Genomic DNA, 23,608 nt, shown 5'->3' with positions numbered 1-23,608 from the left:
ACCGTAACCGGACCGCTGATACACTCTGATTAACAAGACTAGAAATGGAATGAAATAAAAAATACTGTTTTCATAACGTGTCACGATCGAGTTGGTGGTCCACCAGCAACTGACAAGCGAAAACGTTCTACGATACTAAATTTAAACACATGTATTGCCGGCCAGTGACCATAAGGCCTGCCGCAAATTGAACCCAGCCCACGTGAGGGCCAGAACCAGCCCGTGTCCACGTTTTTTAATAGTAACAACGCATATTGAACACAGCCCACGCCCCAAATCCCCATTAGTATACAAGATGATAGCGAGCCAGCAGCTTCTTTTTGATCTGGAGTCTGAATCTGAGGATTACAAAAGATTTATTATGTTGCAACTACCAACAAAAATTTGCGAAAAAGAGTGAGAAATTTCATTCATTTGCTTTGTTCTCTCACAAATCATCCTTCAGTTTTGCTCTCATAATATAATCTCACAAGAAAGGATCTCACAATTTCGATTAATTTTTGCATTTTTCAGTCAATAGAAAAACTATTTGGTAATGGATGGTTTATTTAAAAGTAGCTACCGACGACCCACGAAACTGTGTTGTAAGTACAACTCGGTACCACGCGAACCAGGTTAAGTCGGAGTTGGCCGTGGAATGGAATCCTGGGTTAAAATCAAAGAGCACCAAACCGAAACATCGTTAAGTTTCTAAATTGGAATTTCTGAGACCGTTAGTGATATTTATACTGAAACAATCTGTTTACACTACTGCACTCCAACATTATTTGAAAAAATTGAAACTTTCCACCGGTTCCATAAAATTAAACACAAAAGAAGATTCTTAAAATTGTATAATTTCATACTTTGAGTACAAATGGCAGGTTTAAAATAACTGTAAACTTTAATATAAATGGAATTATCTAATATGTCATTAATAGTTCATTATTTTATTAAAATTGCCATTGCTTTTTCTTTTTGTTCCGTTAAAGCCCTAGATTCATGGATGAATACTACAAAATTTATACCCTAAAAAAATTAAATAGCAGCAAAATGTTACAAACAAATCCAGGAATTATTGAGAAAGCTGAGATCAATATTTAGTGAAGAAATTCTCAAATTATAAAGATACTTATAGGTTCTAATCGAAATGTGTAAAGGAAGAAATATTAAACAAAATTAAAGTTTTTTTTTAACAAAAAAGGTGCAAATGAACTGAAAGAAGTTGTTTAACTGTTGAAGCATTATTATAACAAATAGGTAGACAACCATTTGGAAGGAATTAACTTCACATAGGGTTGATAAACTGATTTGTAATATGCACATAAATGTATATATGTAAATATAAATTTGAGGTCTCGTATACGCAGCGACCCTAAAGATTTATTGTGTCCCCTTTTATTGCTGACATACTGGAAAGCCCAGTATTTACAGCTCATCCATTTATCCCACTCCTTTTAAAAAGTCTAGTATGTGGGATGGCTTTCATTATCAGAAATCTTCGTCTTCTGTCTCAGTCCCCCCAGGAGGTTTTCCCAATAATTGGTTTTGATCCTATCTACTATCTTTTCCAGTGCTTTTTCCATTGTTCTGTAACTGATATCACAAAAGGGTTCGGGTCTCATGAAGAGCTTGTCTGCCCACGCTTTAACGAGCTTATCAGCTATTTCTTTTCTCTAATTTTATTTTTATTGCTTAGCTCGCAATCCCAAACGAGTTTGAATTTTATGATCTTGGAGCTTAGAGCTCTAATGTTTACTTGACTATCGGACAAAATAATGATCTCCTGATTGCGATAGTTCCTCTCTAGATTGAGCTGAACACATCCTTCAATTGCGTAGATTTCTGTTTGAAAAATGCTTGATGCGCTGAACAGGCTCTCAGAGTGCTTGGTTCTGGGCCCGTACACTCCTATTCCAATTCCGTCTGCTGTTTTTGATACATCCGTATACCATTTAAAGGCATTTATGTTCATTTCTTGTATGGTGTTTTGATCCCACTTTCTTTTTACAGTTTATTATTTTTGAGGTGAAGTTTTTCTCAAAGCGAAACCTCTTCTATGCAACTTCCTGAGGCATGTCCCAGGGCTTCTATCACTTCTAGTGCAGCTATTGGGCAAAATTTGATGGCCCCAGTTGCACATAAGCAAGCCAGTCTTTGTACCTTTGAGAGAGTTCTAATACCCCAAACCACTGCCCCATATGTGGTGATTTGTCTCACAATTGCCATGTACATCCACTTTAGCGTTTTTGGGTTACGACCCCAATTCCTCCCTACAAAGTTTCTGCACACCATCAGAGCTTTTGTGGCTTTGGTGATTATTTCTTTTTCATGTTTGTTCCAGAGAAGTGTACTATCTAGTGCGAGTCCCAGATATTTCCCCTCGATTACTTGCCCGTCTAGCTTAATGGGCTTGAGGTTAAGTTTTTTCTTCCTAGTGAAGAAAATTAGGTAGGTCTTGTCCGAATTGGCGTTTAGAGCCAGCGATAGACACCACCTTTTTGTACAGTTGAGTCCTTTTTAAACTGTCACAGAGTGTTTTCTCAAAGCATCCATTCTCGTAGATGACTATGTATTATAATAACAAACAGGTAGATAACCATTTGAGAGGATTAACCTCACACAGGGTTAATAAATTGATTTGTAATATGCGAACAATTATCATATAGTTATTGGAGATACCTATACTCCAGGAAATGAAGCATTTTGGCTAAAATCGTTTCGTCCTGCCTGAATTTACTTGAAATTTTCACAGAAGGTAAGGATCATTTTCTAAATAATGCCACCATACACTAAAACCTTGAGGGTGGTTGTCAAGTTTTTGTTTCTTCAGCTGTTTGTGAGAAGTATGTTAGTAACATATCATCTGCATACAAGCTTATCCTACCATGTTGGTTCTATTATCAGCCCCGAGGTTTCCACACATGCACATCTTTGTTAGGCTATTTTGATTATTGTAGCTTACATACTGGTACCTGTATTCAAGGTAACTCCTCAAAACCAAATATTAGAGTTATGGATATAAATGAAAATTTTACTTGTAACATAAATGGAGACCAAAATTTATAAATAATTACCTGTTGCTTTGCAGATCTAACGAATCCATCATTTGCTGTAACTGTAACAGCTTTAATTCTATCACCGAATGTAAAGACAATTAGAGATCTTTTTTTAATTTTCCCCCCAACTTTCAATATCTTTTCATCAGAATACTGTACTTTATCAAATATGTCTTCAAAGTCTTCATTGTAATTTGTTTTAGTATAATCTGCATCATCTGGTAAAACTATCAATCTACTTAGCAGTTCTTGGGCCCTTATTTTTTCAGAAGGACCACCGACTGTTTCAACAATATTAACAAAGTTGTCTTTTGCTGTCTGACAACAATAGAGTTTTTTATCTTTGAAAAAACTATCAAGTATAGGTTTTTGTGGTTTTAGCCTTTCCCATTCAGCATGTTGTTTTAAAACTGGTACATTGAAATCATATAACTGAGCACTTCCATTTGTAAGTGAGCTACAGTAAGCTAACATAGCTGAAACATCAAGATTCAATTTATTTATATTGGCTACATCTTTTGTAGAAAGTTCTGAAACATTTGGTATCCTCATATATGAATTTTCCTCATCTGAATCACTATCTGAATCTAGGGGGTTATCACTAACTCTCTCACCATGGACAATAACACCTCGTGATTCTAATTTAGCTGCAATGTGACAACCAATTCCATTTGTAAAAACAAATACTATCTACAAACGTAAAAAGTAGTTTAGCTTATAAAACAGAAACAGCAAATTTGATTCCAATTCTGTATTTCATACTACCAACTAGCATGGTAGTACAACATACAGTACATTTATATTTTATCTGTAGCTTCAGCATGATGTTTAAATACATAGATTGGATTTTAATGTAATATAATGTTGCATTAAGGGGCCCATTTATCAATTGCAATGTTTATCTTGTAGTTCAACACATTGACTGCCAACTACAAAAAACTCTTAATACACCCCCTCGAGATTTTTTTGTATAATTAAACTAAGAAATAATTTAAGAAAAGAACTCCATTTTCTATATCTTCTAGTGATAACTTTGTATTTAAATTCGTATGTTGATTAAATGCGATTAAGTAAAATTGTGAAAATTGCCTTCGCAGTCTTCGTTAAGTATGTTGAATACTACAGAAAATGTTTCAGTTGGTTTTTTCTCATATTTTTTATTCACTAGATTATCAACTGACAGATACAGAATGTTGACAATAATATAAATAAATATAACAGACTCGATTGGCAAGGTATTTATTCTGTAAATCAATAAACATATTGTAAGTGATTTTTCATTCAATTTTTTTTATATCATGCATTTTGCTGATTACATATTGGATAGTGATGAAGATATTGATCTTGAGGAATAGGGTGAGCATGATTTTTATGTAAGAAACTGTACCGTTAATTTAGGACTAATTGCTTATTTTCAACATAATATCCAGTTTTCTGAAATTCCTTTATGTGATGTCTTTGTTCCAATTAATTTATATATAAAGTGAAACTTTTCCACGCGTTCCAGAGTACCCTCAAACACTTCAGGGGTAGTTTTGATGGGGATGGGGAGGTTTTGGAGTTTTGACCCCTTGAAGATTTCAAATCAGTTGCTTCAAACTATCATTGTGCCAAGTTTTAGAAAATCTAGCCTAAACCCCTCCTTGTTCCATTGTATATATGGGCTATCATCCAAGAAACTAACTTATTTACCATTGGGAACTAAGAACTAATTATGTCACAATTTAACTTATAAAAGTTATCCTTTTGTGGATAAATCCAATTTTCAATTATAACTCTTAGTTAAGACTTATATCACAGATAAATTGTAATTAATAAACAGGTCCTAAGTGAAGTATTTCATCATAGAATATATTAGACATAAAAGTGGTATTTGTTTAGCACAATTATTCAACCCATTATTTCAAAAAGCAAAAAATTTCAAGGTATTCAATATATATTTAGATGAAATGTTTATTTTGACTTTCTGAAGACTTTGGAGCAGTGCAATACATTTTTCTATTTTTTTATACTTACTAATATTGATATGATTTACCTTTGGTGATTGAAACAAACAAGGATGGAGTTTGGCACATTTAATATATTCATCAGCTTGATCGATAATACTTCTAACTCCATAGCTTGCATTTCCCATACATATTTGACTAACAGATTTAGGATTCCTTGCAATTACTTTTGTCCAGGTGAGTCCACCATCACTAATAATATCAACTGTGATTTTTCTACCATCGAGCACAAAGACTTTATTTACACTTTGACATTTTTCTACAGTTCTCAAAGTATTTATGAGAGCAGAAAAGTGGGTAAGGTTTGAACACTGCAGATGCTCTTTTTTTAAAGAATTATTTTTATGAGCCTAAGAAAGGATAATGGTTAGTAAAGGTAATGTAATTAATATGGGAAATTCCTAAAAGGATCAACTTTCATTTAAGATATATCAAAAGTATCCAATTGATATAAGCAAAACTGTTACCTTCCTTAAAAATTTCAATTCCTGATTAATTTTACGAGACAACTTCTGTGAACCTTCTATTTGTTTGAATATTTCAATAGATTTAATGAGTTCTTCCCCAAATATAATTTTTTTCGTGGCGAGATCTTTTAAATCAAAATTATCTTGTGCTGCTTCCATGATTCATATATATATAAGTAATTCATTGGAATCTAAAGAAGATGCTAAAGTGGAACATTTCAGCAGAAATATTTTCAGGTATCACCAGATATTTAAGAATATTAACTTTCTATCATAGAAGTTTTAAATCTTGATAGATACAACTTTACACCTTTGTCAGTGTCAAAGATGTTACTGATTTTTCTTATGAATTTCATGGTAAGGTTTCTACTAGACTCTTTTACCTAGACTAAGACTGCAACGCTACAGACTTATATTATCTATACTCAAACTCTGTATTTTGACAATTTTATAAATTATTATTTAATAAATGAAACTTCCATACACTTTTTTTTCGAAATAATATAGTCGTCAATATTGGTTGCTAGAAACTATTATAGAAGCACTTTTAATTGAAAGATAAAAAGAAGATTTACTACAATCTGTCAATTTTCTAATTAATGTATCTCAACCTCAACTGTCATTATCATATGATTTGTTTGGGTGTGTGGTGGTTAAAGTTAGTAGAAAAATGATCTTTTTCATGTCATTAGCATTTTTACTCATTTCTACGGGTAAGTATTATATTATCATACATAACATCTAGTAAATATTATTTTTTTATTATCTTTAATAATAACTCATTGCTTTATAATTTGTAGTTCACGGGGCTGGAGAATTCTCAGTGATTCATCATGCACCTAGTCTTCTTTTCAAAGGTCATGAAGCATTAAGAGAGAGTACTCTCAAAGAAGTATATGCAGCTTCATTGGGTTTCTCTACTGAACATTTTTCTACATGGAGAGGTATGTACTTATTGGATCCATTCGATGTGGCTCAAGCAATAGTTACCGTTTATGTTGATGGAGTGTCTAATATCGATCATCAGAAAGGACACAGGTTCCCTCTTAAGACTGATATAGGCGAATCTAACATCTTTGAAAATTTGGAGAGACGAATAGATGAACATTATCCTGAAGAGAAAACTAATTTAGTCAGGATTGAACTCTCCAATGGATTAGAAGATGTAAGTTGAATTAAAACAAATTTTCTCTGTAAATGTGTCATGTGACTATTCTATTTGTACAATTATTTTAAAGTTCAATACACGTATATTGTTTCATTGTACAACAATTAGCTATGAAAAATTTATATTTCAGATTTCATTGCAAAAATTTTGTAGTACAATATTTAACTTAATTGATTTAAATTTTCAAGTCACACTCTATTGCTTGTTCGAGCATTTTTAATCAATCCATATTTGTAACAAATAAAACAAATGTCCTAGCTAGTCTCAAAATTGTTAATTATGTCAGCAAATGATCTTACCAAATCAATAAAACTAACTCCATATGTTTTAAAAGAGAAAAGTTATGTCATGTAATTTTTCACTGTTATAACAAATCTGAAGAGAAACCTTAAGCTCTTAACCCCTCTATATATTGAATCTCTCATTCTAGAAGTTCACCGTAAAATAGAAACATGGTAATTTTAGTCATAATTTTAGTTACAATAATGCTGCTCATGAAGCTCTTCAAGTAGGTCACATAAGTTTCCCAAAATTATATATTTTATATCTTTTTAATATACTTGATAACTCTCTTGTACAATACAATAACACTAGGCAATACCCAAAGTTATTTCAACCAAATCTGTTGTACATTTTATTGGTAGCACCTCAAAACTTATCAGAGAACTACAGATTTTGTCATTCATGTCGAAAATCGTTTCTATATTTTTCTACCAAATTGTCACTTTTCTGTTAAATTATTTAAGTAGCTCAGAGTTATCATCAATTATTTTCGCAAAGCTACCTTTGGAAGTTGACATCTAAATCGTGCAAATGTGTTATATCTTAAAAATTATTTTATTACATTTGAGGTGAATATGTTCCTACTCCTGTTACACCTTAAATTAAGAAGTGCTATCCTGTATATTTCAACCTGGATGAGCTGTATCTCCTATCACAGAAATTTAACAGGTTGGTTTAATGAGCAATACCCAGCAATGCTTTTTGGTAAATCATTGATATGGTGCGAATCTACCAATCACATAAGGGATTGTTATTTTTGTTTGACCAACAGGCATATGTCATGGTGGGTCTCAAAATTATCTTATAAATTCGACTTTCGTAGATCTGAATATATCTTTCGATGTTAATATTCTTCTAAGGTTGCCTGCATAACTGTAACTTTTAGCAATTCTTAGTTCAATTTCCTTTTCTTCTTGGCATTTATTATCTAGTAGTACACCCAAATACATGATTTTCTACTTCCTCAATTCTATTAACATCCCATCATGTTTATGTACTTTAAAATTGTTTTTTGTCTCACTGTAGGCCTATCTCTTCTGCCGCTGATATTAGTTGTTTTGCGGTTTCTTCAAGCTTTCTTCTGTTTCTTGTTATCAACATAGTTTTATAACAGTAATCATTCCAAAATAGAAAATTTGAGTAATTGGTATCAAAAACATGTATGAATGGATGTGTATTAATCTATCCTCTTGATAGTTAAAAATAAATGAGAGTGGACATTACATTAGGTCATGTTCGTTTTGAAATTTATATTAATATTAATACTACTAATAATAGAGTTAATTTCTTTTAAGGTTCGCAAATATTCAGTTCTTGAAGACATTGGGTCAAGCAAAATTGAACAAATTAAGCACAGAGTTTTGAGATTAGATTCGGAGGAAGATAGAAGATTTATTAAAGAAATGACTTTGTTGAATGCTATTGCTAAAGAAGTAAGTATATAGATTAATTTGTTGAAAACTTCAGTATTTGTTATGAGGATTTGCATAGTTCATAATTTATTCAAATCAGTTGAGAGACATATTTAGTTTTTAACATGTTGAAAATTTCAAAATATATATGCAAACATATATGCGACACTGTTTCTCACATTTTATATTCAACTCCCATAACTATTAGTTGCTCTTTGTTAATAAAACCTTAAAAAATTGTTTTGTTTTAACAATTTTTAACAAAAAATTATGAAACCAAAGTAATAAAGAGGTAGAAAATAAAGCTAATTATATATTAAATTTTCAAAAATTTACTTTTAAAAAATTTTATTAACAGAAAAACACAAATTACAGTGTTACAAATGAATGAATGAATATTAGTTTAAAGCGATTGAATTAACAAGATTCATTAAAAAGGTTTTATAACAATCCTATTTTATATTAGAATAATGCTCACACATTTTACAAAATATGATATTTCTCTTAATTTTTTAGAATATTCTAGATTTTTCTTTATGTAACTAGCTGTTAAATTATATAAATAAAACTGAAATACAGAGTCAAAAAGAAGTTAAAAGACTATACTAAACTCATACTTGTGAAGCACAAAAATAACAGCAAATATTAAGAAAAAAGTTGGTAAATATTCGTAGGAAAAAAATATCTACATGAAACAAAATTGATACCGTCTGTAAATATAAATGAAACTCTATAGAATATAATTGCAAAACTGCTGTGCTGGTATATTTACCAGAAACTTAAAAACCACATACACCTTGGTAAAATTCTAGATTTTCTAATTTGAAAAGAAGATATCCCAAGATGTCGAAGATAGTGATAAGTCTATTTGTAGCTATCAAAAAGTATAATGAAAAACGCAAACATAATGCAAATTTTGTTTTCCTACACTTATTAAACGAGTTAAAAGTAAAACTAAAATTTTGAATGAGGAAACATATTTTAAAGTATCTATTCCATCTCATGAGAGATTAACTGCAATTTTAAGAATACTAGCAACAAGAAGAATGAATTATACAATAATTTTAATTTTTAATTTTAATAATAATTGTAACATGTGATTCACACATTCTGGTACACTAGATGACAATACTCTGACACAGGTCGACGCTAATCGTTTTTTGATACTTCTGCTCTAGGTTTTGGACCTGTGCAGGTTTGGTAACACACATTTTGAGGTGTATCTGCATAGTCATGACTATATACCCTTACTTCGTGAGATTTCCTAGAATGCGAATTGCCGCCTTAATAAATAAAACTTCAAAAGATGAGAATATTAAGTTATTATTTTTTATAGAAAGATATTTATGAATACCGCAAATGAAGGATTTGTACTAATAGTAAGCCATTTAATCGGAAAAATATGCAGTCAAACTCTATTAACAATAATTAAATAGTAGAAAGTGAAATAGCAAGATAAATATTTTTAATTCACTACAAGATTCAATCATTATATGAACATATTTTATCAGCTGAAAAAGACCAATTTTATCAATTTGGGACATTGGTACATAAAGAAAAAAACTATAAGTATGATAATCATAACTCAAATAAAACAAAAAAATGGAATTTTTATTTAATTTATTGTTTAAATTGTTTTCATAATTTATGAAAATAATACATACAAATTTTTATCGGTTTAGGTGATTTAATGGATCACACTTTTTCAGTTATTGTCAGTTTTGGTTTAACACAGACAGGTAAAGTTTACTTGAAACCTTCAGAATCAAATAGTTTAGTCTAGTTTAGGATACCATCAAGACGTTTCTACGAAGTTACTGAGAGTTCTGTTAAAAACAAATTCACAATATGCCTCCAAAAAGCAACATTTGTATTATTGACTAACATGGGATGAAAATTTACTGCACTGTCACATAAAACAAAGAAATTTCAACTTTCAGGGTTTATTATGTTATGATTAAACAAATTATTTAGATATCTTTCATGTTTAATTGTATACATATTCTGCATTTATTGTAATCAGCTATTCATTGTAATTATATTTGCCCCTAAGGTATTCATTGAAGTCGATTGATGAAAGGTCTTTATTTTGATATGGATTAATACCTAATTTAAAAAAAACTTTCCAATTATACTTTATTACATAACTTTAACCATTAAATTTTCATTGTTTTTGCAACATTTTTAATTGATGCTTTGCTCGTATTGGTGGAAGTTATATAGCCAATAACCTTCTTCAATGAATGAGCTAAAATGATTTTTCCATTTAAGTGGTATCTTAGTTTTTCGTGTTCAACCAAATGAACTAACAAACTCTTCAGCTTTATAATATTAGTATAGATAATGTCATTGTTGATATTATTGTCCTTCTTAGTATGTAATCTCGCATGGTGTTCCAGGTTGAGGACTCAAAATAAAACTGTTCAAGAGTTTTTTAAAATGCCAACGCTTCAGTCTTTATCAAGGCTAAAAATATATGGTACATTATAACTCGAACGTTGATGAAGATAAACAAGTAAACAAAAAATTGTAGAATTAGAAGTAAAACAATAATTAGATATTGTAACAATATGAATAAATAAATAATATGTATAAATGAATAGGACACACTACATCTAAGACAAACTACGTAACATGTAAGAACAATGAAAATGTTATTTAAAGAAACCAATACATACACATATAAAAACCTGTACAAACAATATTGTGTGTGTAACTAAACCTGCACAGGCTCAAATCCTAGAGCAGAAGTATCAAAAAAAGATTAGTTTTATTTGGACTCCTCAATTCCCAACACCATTCGAAATTAGTAAATTAATTAGATAATTTTTAAAAGAAAGATAAATTTTGATAAAGACTTAAAGAAAAGTCGAAACGTCAAAATTTAATATATATATATATATATATATATATATATATATATATATATATATAATATGTGTTGTTTGATAAACATATTGATGATTAGTAATAAATTTATTCATATTCTGATCTAGCTAAGAAGAAACTTGATATATCTAGATTTCTACAGTGAAATCGTACATAGTTTGGTCTATCTTTTGTAATATTTTTTGGTTTGATTTTGATTTGTTTTGATTTACTTGATTTGAATTTGTAATGCGCAATATTATTTTCTTATCAATACTATTTATATTATTTTGTAGGTTAAAAAAGGCACTATTACAAAAGATAATGTTCCTGATGTATTTTGGTTTGAAGTTTCTGGTCTTCATGCACTTATCGATCTATATGGAGACAATTCCACTCAAGTAATAGAAGCTAAACAAATTTTGAATGAAGTTATCTTGAGACTTAACACTGCATTTGTTAAATTATATGATGGATTTGTACTCACTACTGTTATAACTAGCGATGCAAGCCATACTAGGAGAGGCAGGAGTGTTCTTGCAAGTGATAGTGACTCGAGTGACGTAAGTTTATTGGGAAAATATCTACCAATCAATTTTTTCTATGAAAGTAGCTAGTAGTTGTTACATTATTTATATTTTGAATTTTATTTCAGAAAACTGAATATAACTTGGCGTCTTACTACAACCCGGATTTCCCTGTTATGTTCAACATTATTCTTTGGTTTGGGGTAGTTATGCTATTTTCTATCATTGCTATATGTATGGCTATTGGTAACATGGATCCTGGTCGTGATTCCATCATTTACCGTATGACAAGTACCAGAATGAAGAAGGACAATTAAATATGTTTCATTCTGTTTTTTCAAGGTTCAGTTAGAAATACAGAAGTTTTCCGTTATTTAAGTTGAAATGTTATAAAAATAGTTTCCACCTTGGATTAGAAATTTTTCATTCTATTTTCAACTGAACACTGAGAAATAAATTCCCTGCGTGGAATATTTCATTGTTTGTAGTGTATTGTGTAAAACAAATTCAAGTGATTCAAAAAATATTTATAAATGTTCAAACTATACTGATATTTCTCAAATAGAAATTATCCCTACATCCTTCAAAAATGATGAGTATATATATTATACCATTGGTTTATGCATCTTTGCTAGCATTATAATAAAGACAGTATTTTATTGTTTTGTTTTAGTGAAATTATACTTTGTTATGTACATAAAGAAAAAAACTATTGTACATTTTGAGTTTGAGGCACATTCCCTTGTAAATAGAAATATAATAAAAATAATTTTGTTCATTTCTTTTTTCCTTTGGCATAATAGAAAGTGAAGAGATAGATTAATCATGAATAGAAGTTTCAATATATTTTTTATTTAGTTATCAGGGAATTAAATCACCTTATTTTTATGCAATAAAAATCACATTAAAATAAAACCATAACGGACCCCGTTAAATCTTTTTGCAAATTGGGTTTCAGTCATTCTTTCTAGAAGGCAAAATAATAGTTTGAAGCAAGCTTATGGTAAATATATAGAAGTGGGGCTCCACTTCAAAACATGTTAAATTATGTTAAAGGTGGGGGAAACATTTTTTTAAGAGGTGATCGGAAAAAACATTATTTTTTATTTTTAACATAATTTTAGTTTACCGTTTCATGATTTCTCTATATATCAATAAAAAGTTATTTTATTTCTTATTATAAATTTTCAACAATTACAAAATAATTAACAATTTTGGTACATTGTCACCTGCATCATGCCACACTAGCTCCATGTTTTGGCTGTATGCACTGGAATCAGGATCCATGAAATTAAAAGTATGATTAAATGTCAAGTGCTTGAAACATATAATATTAAATAAAAGAAATAGACACATTTTCCCGATAAGCTTCCAACGATTGATATAATAAACGAATGAATGTTTAGAAAAGATTTCGTAGGAGGAGAGAATTATTATCTACACTGGGGGCTGTGCCCTCAGACCCCACCTGGGGTAATGCCTTTTGGAATCCAGTTTCCTCTCTTTTTCGATAGTGGAAAATCGCCCAAAAATTCCCAGCAGAGCTACCAGTTCAACATTTGATAAAATAGAAGAGGTGTAGGGAAAATGAGGTGGGTTAGGTTCTAATCTTTGCTGTTAAACCTTATTTGCTATTTCTGTAGATGTCCGCCCAATGTCCCAATATGATTGGATTCAATGGATATTCAATGTGCATAAGGTAATGAATGTTATGACAGAAAATATGTGTCTCCACCACCTTATATCATGGATAAACAGAACTTTCTTTATACCTGGGCACAATAGAAATATATTGAGATTGAGTATTCAATATTTCCTTAAAGAAAAATATCTATGCTTCTGAAAATACACGAATATATAGGACAATTCAAGGGTAGTTTTGTTGGGGGGTTTCGTGCTCATTAAGGCTTTCAATCAGCTTGCTTCAAACTATCATTGTGTCAAGTTTCAGAAAAACTGGCCAAAGCCCCTCCTCTTATGCCATCCTTGGACCCAAAACCTATTATTTTCTCCCAGGGTACCTTCAGACAAAAATAGGGGGAACATTTACCCTAGGAGACGCCCTGCAAATATTTTTTAGATCAGTTCGAATCAAATATGGATAGGTTTAGTTGACAGGAATCAGAAAGTCGCAAAAAAATCGATGATTTTGCTTGCATTTTCATATAAATATTTTAGCTCTTAGAACCCTTGCAACCCCCCTCTTGCCAAAAAAGATCAGAAAACATCTTAGCAGGACGTCCCCTAAGGTGTAAATGTTTTTGGACCTTTGAAAGTTTTGCGGGAAATTTTCACCCTCAGTCCGTGAATTTCTGGAACATAAAAAACCAGGAATCTGAAAATCACGGACTCGGGTTGAAAATTTTCGGAGTCTAAGGAACAGTTACATCCTAGGATACGTCCTGCCATTGTTGTTTTTGACCATTTTGAACCAAATATGTCTGATTCGTTCAGTTGGCAGAAATCACGAAAAATCAATGATTTACCCTGCATTTTCATATATATTTAACAATTAGAACCCTTGCAACTCTTCTGCCAAAAATGTCTGTCATTAAACCAATAAATATGTTAGTAGGACGTGAAAAGATCTTAGGTGAGTGATCTCTATTCGTAATCGGTATTTTTTATATTTTATATTTATACAGTTTTCTCCTTTGCACACAACTTAAACCGCCAATTGGCCATTGTATCTAAGATCTCATTTCTCTGCTTATGGGCTGGAGGTTGAGGCGACACACCAATGATGAAGGAAACAGGACTTCAATTTTGCAGTTACCAATAATTCTATACAGAAGTTAACGTGTTTAACTTTGATGTATCTTCCCGAATTAGTGCTCAATAACAAGATACCTTACAGTTGGTGTCATTTGAATAATAAAAATACAGGAAATTACCAATAGATTTTTGTCTCCGTATCTCCAGGAACATGCCAGCCATTTAATACCTTGCGGTTAAAATCGAAAAATAAAAATAAGTACAGCAATATTAATTGTTTATTAATCAAAATTCTATAAAAATAAGTTAAATTGGTTTTATATTATTATTATTATATATTAATTCCAGATTAAACAAGGACATTCAAAAATAAAAACAAATATTAGCAGAATAAGTTCTATAAAAACCTGCTTTGAAAATCATATTCATAGGCACTTTTTAGACTAACATACGATTTGATACGGGTAATAAATGGTTATTTGTATCAACTCACAATTTGGATGTAAACATTTAGTGACGTTATCAATAATTTGCATTATCTTCAAATTTAATAGCATTATAAATTGTCAAACATATTCCTAAAAATGCCGCTGTAATTACCTGAGACTAGTAAAAAGTAGAATGGTAAGACACGTTGACAGAAATCAGCAATAACACTTGTCTGATATAGCAGCCTCAAATGATCTACTATATAAGGTCACACGGACCAACATTGACACGAGAATAAGATTGACATAAATTTAACAAACAAATATGGAGGTTTGATGCAACGAGTGTATCGAAAAATGTCTGTTAAAAGGAAGTAAATTAAGATGGCGCTATAGTAGGAAGTAGAAGAATTTTAAACGAGCGCTATAAACTATTACAGAATAGTAAATTAAATTCCTTTTTGAAAGTCATAACTATTTCAAAGAAACTACTAATATACAAATTCATTTGAAAATTGTACATAAAATATATACATAACTCCTAAATTCATATCATTTCCACTTAGTACACTAGCGCTATTTTAGCTAGTCTTCGTATTTAATTTGCTGTTTACAGCTAGACACTTTTTCAACTAATCCCCCATACAAGACGGTTCTCCTTACCTCTACCCTTCATACAACAAAATATAAAAATTTGGTTTGAAACTTGAACTGCATTTCCCATCTCCTACAACAAACTGCCTATTGACATAACCTATTATGCATGATTGGCTCTCATGACTCCAATCACAGGTATGAGACTTCAGAAATATTTATTCCTCCATTTATTCCTATGCAAAATATGAAGCTTGACTTTTGGATGGCACATCGCCAGGAACCATTGCAAGATGCCACAAGTCTGGATGAATTCAAACCCATATTTTTACTGACTGGCTGCAGCATTTCATAGACTACTTCAAACCAAGGATCCGTTGTTTTAGTTTTAGATGGTCATGAAACTCATTTAAGGAATATTGATATAATTTTGAAGGCCAGAGAAAATGGAGTTATCATTGTCCGCCTCTCTCCCAACACATCGCACAAACTCCAGCCAATGGACGTGGCATTTATGTGCCCGTCACACACGGAGAAGGCAACTCTTCAAAGATAGTTGTTTCACCTTTCATTCTCAAGCCTCTGACAAAGCTTCCCAGGAAAATCGTCCAATCCCAAGCGTGGACGTCCTGCTGGAAAAGCCGCAGTTATCACTAGCTCGCCATATAAAACAATTTGGAAAACCAAATCAAGAAGTCGATGGAAAAAGATGAAAAATGAAATGAAAATATGGCTGCAAATATGGTTAAGGGGTTAGATATTCCAAAGAAAGAGTCTATGAAGAATTCTGATGTATCTAAAAAGAAGACAACTTGTATGAAGCAACTATTATTCAAGCAAGGAAAAAGGGTCAAAGCTAAACCTCCTCTAAAATATGATTCATCTGACTAGAACGACATGGATGTCCCTTATGTATCGACAGATGATGAAGACAACGCGAATGAAGAATGTGTCACTGCTGTCAACCTTACAAAAATAATACATGGGGAGAGCATTGTATAAGATGCAAAGAAAAGACAATTTTGTATGATCTAATACGCCAATAAAAGATTCGTGTTGATCTGTTACAGTTTATTTTTTTTTTTGTTTTAATTGTTTTGTACTTTTATACTGTTCTTTTTAATATTACGTTCCATCATTAAATTTATAATGGAACATTTAATATTGTTTCTAGCCCATATTTGCACCTTATTTCCCTATTCATTATTGGGAGCACATATCAAGAAAGTATATCTTTAGAGACTGAGTGTAAAGTGTAAACATAAAACCACTGAGTGGCAAAAAAACTATACGATATTCGGGTACTTTTCCCTACTTTGACAGACATAATCTGATCTTATTACCAGCTTTACAATATGTGACTCTTTGGCGTTATGCAGTAAAGCTCAATAAACGTGCTCCTCTGCCCTGAGAGAGCTATGGGGATGGCTTAGAGTGCGACACGAAGGGAAAATTTTTGAAACCCCCCCCACCCTACATTACACAATAAAAAAATGCATATATAATAATTTTTTAATCAATTGTATACAGTTAATTAAAAATGTGCCAATGTTTGCCTGTATTACCTTACTATGAAAAATGGAGCGAATTAATTTTTAAAAACTTTTTGAATCAATTCAGTTTCTATAATGTAACAAATATAAATTAAACAACTTTCTACAAAAAGTGATATTTTATATATATAAATGGAAATCTACTTGACTAATTAAAATGGAATACCAATAACCAAAACTAGCGAAGTCTTCATATTTGCGTAGTGCTAATGGTACATACTAAGTCATAACATACAAAATATACAGGACCAGAAAAGAATTAATAAAGAATTATGTAAATTTTCAATATATGCCATGATAAACAATATGATTATATAAAATATAATATAGAATACTATTCAATAATGCTTTATCGATATTATACTCAATTAGTTACTAATTATATAAAAAAATCTATAGAGCATTTTTAATAAGAGTTTTAAAAGGCACATGATCTCACTACAATATCTACACATATATCTACATGGTTGTGGTATGACCTGATAATCTGCTCCACAAAAGTTTATAAAATTGAATTTATTTGTTCCATTCATGATTCGTCTGTACTGTATATTGAATATTTACTTGCTTAAATGACTACCTTTTGTGTTTCAAAATTGGTAAGTTTTTAAATTCACGAGAAGTAGATTTATTTTGCATTTTCCAAAATTTTATATTAGCTATTGGTTCTACTTTATCCAAACAATACAAACAAATTAATAGCAACATTGATTAGAAGTCTGAATTGTTTACAGACGAGTCGAGGCGTATTCGTGTAAAGACTGCTCAAAATCGAAGAACAATGTGGGAAATTCACCCGTTCAGAGGTGGTGTAGACGTTATTTGCAGAAATATTTGGTTAAATATACAGGATTTTTAAGGTTCCATGAAAACATGACTGCGTGTATTTATGTACAAGTGATTAACAATGTTTATTTCATACTTCTATTGAATCAACTTCCCTTTTCTTAAGCGATAATGCTCGACCGCATCATGTAAAAGTTGTCGAGGATGTTTTGTACTTCCATAGTATTCCATATTTAGTATTGTTTCTTTTATCGCCTGCCCTCGATCCCATCAAGCTTGCTTAGGAGCTGCTACAGTGGGTATCTTCCCACCTACTGGCCTCGTAAAGAGACATTAGAAACATATCAGAATAGGTTACAGTTAGATGAGAGCATACCCGTCATTAATGTATGTGCTTTAATTTTTAATGGTACAAAACCTTAATTGTTTCAAACTATAAAATTATTATATTGAGGGGCACATAAACGCTTACATATATAAAAAACATTTAATGTATAAAATATTTTTTACTTTTTTGGAACGGTTTAGTTTTAGAGAAAAGAACATGTCAAAGAAATAAAGCATATTTGTTAAAATTGTTGGTAAACAAATGAGGAACATGACCAAAAAATAATTTTTCGATACTCTGAGACATTATTTTGATCAATGGTCAGTTTTATAAGATTGTGGAGCAAATTTTGCTTTCAACTAAAGTAGCACTTCATCTTGAAGTAACAAAATCTATTGTGTACAGAGCACCGGCAGGATTTAAGGAGAATGGTAATAATCTAAGAAGATCTAGGCAAGGTCTCCAGAGGAATTTTTCTGTAGGTATTATGAATCAAGATACAGTTTGAAGTCGGCAACAAAGAAAAAGAAAGATTTAGTAAAACCAATACCTGACATGGAAATAAGAAAAGGTGTTAGTTTGAAAATATTAAATTTTAAAAAAATGTATTCATCCCACAAAACGTACATGTTGTTATCAAGGTCACAACACTCAGACTCACAAAAGGACATAAAGAGTTCTAGAGAAGAAGAAGGTAGTAAGGTGGATTTTCAACAGCATTAAATTTGAAGAAATACTTTATAGTTATTACATATTTACATATTGCTCTTTAAATTATTACTTAAAAAATAAATATATTCAAATTGTTAAATGTTACCTAAATTCCAATAAAGTTTTCTATTAAACACTTTTCTTTCAATATTAGAACAAAACCTAAACTTAATGATTGTACTTTACACAATTCTTTCGGTCTCAAATTCATGAGACAGATTATAATTAAATTAAAAAAAGCAGAGCAGTAGGTTTTAGATCGCAACTATACTACAATTAAGTACTAATATCAATTAATAAACAAGTTGATACATTAACAAGAAAAAATTTGTAATAATTGGATTAAGATTGAAAAAGTTTGACATTTGGCATGGAAATATTTACAAAAAACAAGAATAATACGAGGCAGTATGAAATACATAAAGAACTAGTACAGACATAGCAAAAATACTTTTTGCACAAAAAAATACCACATTTAAGCTACTTTCTGATATAACTTCTGTGATTGTATACTCAATACACTGTTTACACCAACACTCACAATTACACTGTCTGACGCGCGTTTCGATAACCAAGTTATCGTCTTCAGAGACTCTTTATACAAAAGGATTGGAAGGAATATATAGCAGAGTGGGTTTTAAATTGGTTTATAAATCCAACAATACATTAAAACAATAATTGTGCAATCCAATGGATAAAATACCAAATTTGGAGGGGAGTGGTATATATGAAATTAGCTGTGGTGATTGTGACAGAAAGTATATTGGGCAGACTAAGAGATCCGTTATTATCCGGTTTAAAGAGCACATAGCTCATTTGAAATATGGACTGGAAAATCAGGTATTGCCCACTACCGACGCTGCAAGTCACAATTATGACATAAATATTAATAATGTAAAATTGTTAAAAAAGTTATCCAATAATAAATTGTTGGATGCATTTGAAAGCATTGAAATTGCTAGATGTAAGAGTAGCTTAGGGACAAATGGCCAATTCCTTACAACCCACTCTATAGTTTAGTAGTCAAGGAATGAATGTGAAGATTCTCGCCAAGGAGTTTTTCCCGCTGGAATTAATTTTCGCGGGAGAAGGTTTACTGGTGGGAAAATATAATATAAAACAGGATAGTCAAGTCATTAAAGTTTAGTTTACCTTCAGTCTCTAAAGATGATAGCTTGGTTATATTATAATAGTGTATTCAGTATGAATATCGCCAATTCCAGAAATTCCAATTTAGTTGTTATTGTATAGGCATTCGTCATATGTTTTTATATATGTTCTGCGTAGAAAGCCACTGCACTGAAGATCGCCATCATTGTAATAATTCTGGGTATAATTTTTTTATTATTATAGTTAAGCATTGTTTAAAATTAAGAAATATCATTCTAAAATAAATGAAATGGTAGAAAGTAAGTAATTATGAATGTTTTCCTCTTATGAGAGGTTTCAATAATTACTTTAGTTTTTTCCCTAAATACCATGTTTTTAAAATTGTTTAAAAAATTCACATTCCATATATTTGAAGAGTTTGATTATTATAATACAAAAAGGAACATTTGAAATCTTCTTTTCTTCAAAATATTTTCAATTACAATAACTTGTTGATGTTAAATGAGTTGGATCATTTAGAGTTTCAATTTGGATTAGGGGGGAAATACGTGTAGAGGTTTTTTTACACCAATCGCTTGTAAAACTATTCAAAAATATAGATTTAAAATTTCAAGTCAAAATTCTTATTCGTTCAAAAGTAATAAGCGATTTAGTAAGTGATCTTTGGTATAGCGTCCGATAGCCTGACTTGCAGAACGGAGCGACCGAGTAGATAGTCATTCATATACTATCAGGTAAGTATTTTTAAGAAGAAAAAGGAACGCGTTCTTATATTTTATTCGTATAGAAATTATTAGAAGCATTGGTGTCCTTGTAACAATCATATAGTATTACTTCACAACCAACCTTCATAGCATGCGTTTGCAATATCAATTTAAAGTTAAAATGATGTCTTTGTATCCAAAATTGGAATATAGTGTTGGAATTATAGCTAATTAATTGGTAAGTTCTTTCAATTAGTTTACATTCACATTTTAAACGCGTTTTTCTTGAAACAAGTTTTTTCGAAATAGTATACAATCCAACTTAAAAAGTTTTAAACCAATCATTTTGAAATTTGGTTTATAATTTCCTTACACAATTGTGCTGTATATGAGCCTCAATCATACTGAACACACTGTTTACACTACCACTACACCAAAACTCACAATTACACTGTCTGACGCCGTTCGTTTCGATAACCAAGTTAAGGTCTTAGGAGACTAAAGATTAACAGTATAACTTCAGTCTCTGAAGACGATAACTTTGTTATCAAAACCCGCGTCAAACAGTGTAATTGTGAGTGTTGGTGTAAGCAGTGTTTTCAGTATGAATATCATCAACGGTTCCAGAAATTCCAACCTCAATCATAAGCGATATTTTTATTTTAACTACCTTTTTTCTATCAAACAATATATGAAAAAATTGTGAAAAAATATTTATTTGAACAGCCCTCTAAAAAATGCATTTCATTTAATTTGAGGTTTATATAGAAGATACACATATGAAAAAAGTAATTTCTTTGTGCGATTGTTTTTGGATGGAAATTTTGGCTTCCATAGTGTACACCAACTGCTAAGTCGGATGTCAATATTCGATGTGTATGCTGATATCCCTGCTACTTTCTAAATTATATTTTGGTAAATTATGAAAAAATACTCATCAATATATTTATAAATTAATCTAATAGTTATGGAAATTATGGAAAAACGCCCTTTTACACGTACTTCCCCCCCTTAAACATATTACACCTATTACAAAAAAATTTCGATTATGATTATTTATTAAATTTAAATACATGTAAAAGCATTTTTATTTTATTTTAGTGTTAGATTTTAAAAATTCGATTATAAAAAAGCAAATATTCATTGATAATATAAATAAAAAAAAATTAGTAGTGAATTAATTAAAATCATAATTTTTGTATATTCTATAGGAATAACAAAATCCAATCAATTTCCACATTATCGATATTTTCAAGGCGGTACCGGAGTACCTGGTTTTTTTGGAGTAGCTTCATGCTGTCGTCTCAAACGTTTGCGCAATTCATTGGGGAATTTTTCATAGCATCTCTTACAAACTGGCTTCAAATCGTATTCGTAGAATTTAGTTTTCTGATTCATTTTTTGATCGCATACTGAACATGCGAAATGATGAACACACCATGCTTTGTTCATAGCGGTAAAAACTAAAATAAAAAATATGAATTACACACACATTTTAACATAAAAACTATTAATAAGTTCCATTGAAACTTAGTTGTCATATACTACCCCTAAAATCAAAGACTAAATCTTTTTAAATATTAAATGCTTCTAATGACTCTTGAAGATCAGCTATACTGCAGCTTTAGTCAAATTTAAGTTTACAACTAAACAAATATTTTTGAAATTCTTTTTTATTTGTTTTAGCGGAATTGGAGGAATCTCAAAGCGGCTTTAAGGAAGGAAGAAGTACACAAGTTCATGTATTTACATTGAGACAGATAACAAAAAAAAATTAAAAACAAAAAGTATATATCGGTTTTATAGGCATTCAAAAAGCATTTGATAGTGTTCGAAGAAACCAAATATGGAATAGTTTACAACAATGAGGAGCCGGAGTCAAATTAAGAAAGTATATATGAAACAAGAAGGAACCAAGTGAGGAAAAATAGTGACCAATGCAAGAATTTAACGACTAAACAATATTCAAGACAGGGGGGAGTACTGAGTCCGGCGCTAATCATAATAATAATAATAGATGATGTATTGAAAGAATTGAAAACAAAAGTGAAACAGATACAAGAAACATAGAAATAATTGGAATCTCTGAATGTTTTTCCGCCCTGTCCTTATACATGATAGTGAAAGCAGGGTACTTGCGAACTAACCGAAAAGCAAAATTCAAGCAGCTGAAATGAAGACTTAGGCAGAATCAAAGGTGTCACTAGAAAAGATCGAATAAGAAACGAAACGATAAGGAAAGACTTAAATGTAGAACATATGATTAAAATAATTGAAAAACAAAAGCTTAGATGATTTGGACACCTTTGTAGAAAAGAGTACAATAGACCGATACAAAAGATTTGGCAAGCTAGAGAAATGTTAAAGAGAACAAGAGGACGCCCAAAGAAATCTTGTGAAAACACAATTGCTGCAATTTTAGGAGAAAATGATATTTGGATACAGACTGAAAGTAGTCGAAATGAAATTTTAAATAATAAAGACTTAAAATCAAAATAGATTATCAATAAAACCATATCAAAGACGTCTAAGAAGTGAAAAATCAAAGAGTATATCTCAGTAATTTCAATAAATAAATACAATTTATGATAACTTTCTTCAGAATGTCTCTTTATAGCAAACGGTTTCCTTGACATATACAACGATCTAAAAATCTAAATATCTCCTAAACCATAAATTTTATCATGTTAAATACACCTCTCGGTTTCGGTTTTGATGATATTCTAACATGACATTCGCTTGTTAATTTTTTGTTCAAACATTTTGAATATCGTTTTGAAACGTATTGTGGCTCAGAAGTCACTTCTATTTCAATTCTAACATTCGAGTTTTTAAAGAAATTGATTTGTTATCGACCTTGCACTCCATTCGAAGAATTCAAGTTCTGTTGCTATCTACACTATAAAGTGTA

General features: G+C 30.7%; 3 protein-coding genes across 6 annotated transcripts in view; 1 reads left to right on the top strand and 2 right to left on the bottom strand.

Moving 5' to 3' along the window:
• Nucleotides 1-818: 818 nt before the first annotated feature.
• Nucleotides 819-6,117, bottom strand: LOC130440759 (UPF0415 protein C7orf25 homolog). Of its 2 annotated transcripts, XM_056774081.1 has the most exons (4): nt 5,512-6,117; nt 5,074-5,394; nt 3,057-3,728; nt 819-1,008 (listed from the first exon to the last, which is right to left on the bottom strand). In XM_056774081.1, exons 1-4 carry the CDS (start codon nt 5,668-5,670, stop codon nt 925-927), a joined length of 1,236 nt encoding a protein of 411 aa, XP_056630059.1. In that variant the 5' UTR covers nt 5,671-6,117; the 3' UTR covers nt 819-924. The 2 variants fall into 2 exon arrangements, with proteins under 2 accessions (XP_056630059.1, XP_056630058.1); XM_056774080.1 differs by lacking the exon at nt 819-1,008 and having other exon boundaries at nt 1,660-3,728; nt 5,512-5,846.
• On the top strand, nt 6,091-13,173 carry LOC130440760 (ATPase H(+)-transporting accessory protein 2). The gene is made up of 5 exons (XM_056774082.1): nt 6,091-6,224; nt 6,312-6,676; nt 8,257-8,394; nt 11,538-11,804; nt 11,897-13,173. Exons 1-5 carry the CDS (start codon nt 6,182-6,184, stop codon nt 12,083-12,085), a joined length of 1,002 nt encoding a protein of 333 aa, XP_056630060.1. The 5' UTR covers nt 6,091-6,181; the 3' UTR covers nt 12,086-13,173.
• Nucleotides 13,174-14,745: 1,572 nt separating this feature from the next.
• The window catches only part of LOC130453042 (LIM and senescent cell antigen-like-containing domain protein 1), a 33,980-nt gene continuing 25,117 nt past the window's right edge, over nt 14,746-23,608 (bottom strand). For all 3 annotated transcript variants that reach the window (XM_056792632.1, XM_056792633.1, XM_056792631.1), the window contains one exon: nt 14,746-22,160. In XM_056792632.1, the coding sequence (XP_056648610.1) occupies nt 21,949-22,160 (212 nt within the window). In that variant the 3' untranslated portion in view covers nt 14,746-21,948. The remainder of the gene's footprint in view (nt 22,161-23,608) is intronic.

Source organism: Diorhabda sublineata, chromosome 2 (assembly GCF_026230105.1).
Source record: "Diorhabda sublineata isolate icDioSubl1.1 chromosome 2, icDioSubl1.1, whole genome shotgun sequence".
Classification (NCBI taxonomy): domain Eukaryota; kingdom Metazoa; phylum Arthropoda; class Insecta; order Coleoptera; family Chrysomelidae; genus Diorhabda; species Diorhabda sublineata.
The sequence above is the reverse complement of the archived record's forward strand: the minus strand, read 5'-3'. Positions and strand labels throughout refer to the sequence as shown.

Excerpts from the sequence above, each read along its gene's own strand:
- LOC130440760 (XM_056774082.1), top strand. The coding sequence starts at position 6,182 with ATGATCTTTTTCATGTCATTAGCATTTTTACTCATTTCTACGG. Across the intron at positions 6,677-8,256 it reads TCTCCAATGGATTAGAAGAT|GTTCGCAAATATTCAGTTCT; the intron begins GTAAGTTGAATT and ends ATTTCTTTTAAG. Across the intron at positions 8,395-11,537 it reads TGAATGCTATTGCTAAAGAA|GTTAAAAAAGGCACTATTAC; the intron begins GTAAGTATATAG and ends ATTATTTTGTAG.
- LOC130440759 (XM_056774080.1), bottom strand. The coding sequence starts at position 5,670 with ATGGAAGCAGCACAAGATAATTTTGATTTAAAAGATCTCGCCACGAAA. Across the intron at positions 5,395-5,511 it reads AATTGAAATTTTTAAGGAAG|GCTCATAAAAATAATTCTTT; the intron begins GTAACAGTTTTG and ends ATCCTTTCTTAG. Across the intron at positions 3,729-5,073 it reads GTTTGTTTCAATCACCAAAG|ATAGTATTTGTTTTTACAAA; the intron begins GTAAATCATATC and ends TTACGTTTGTAG.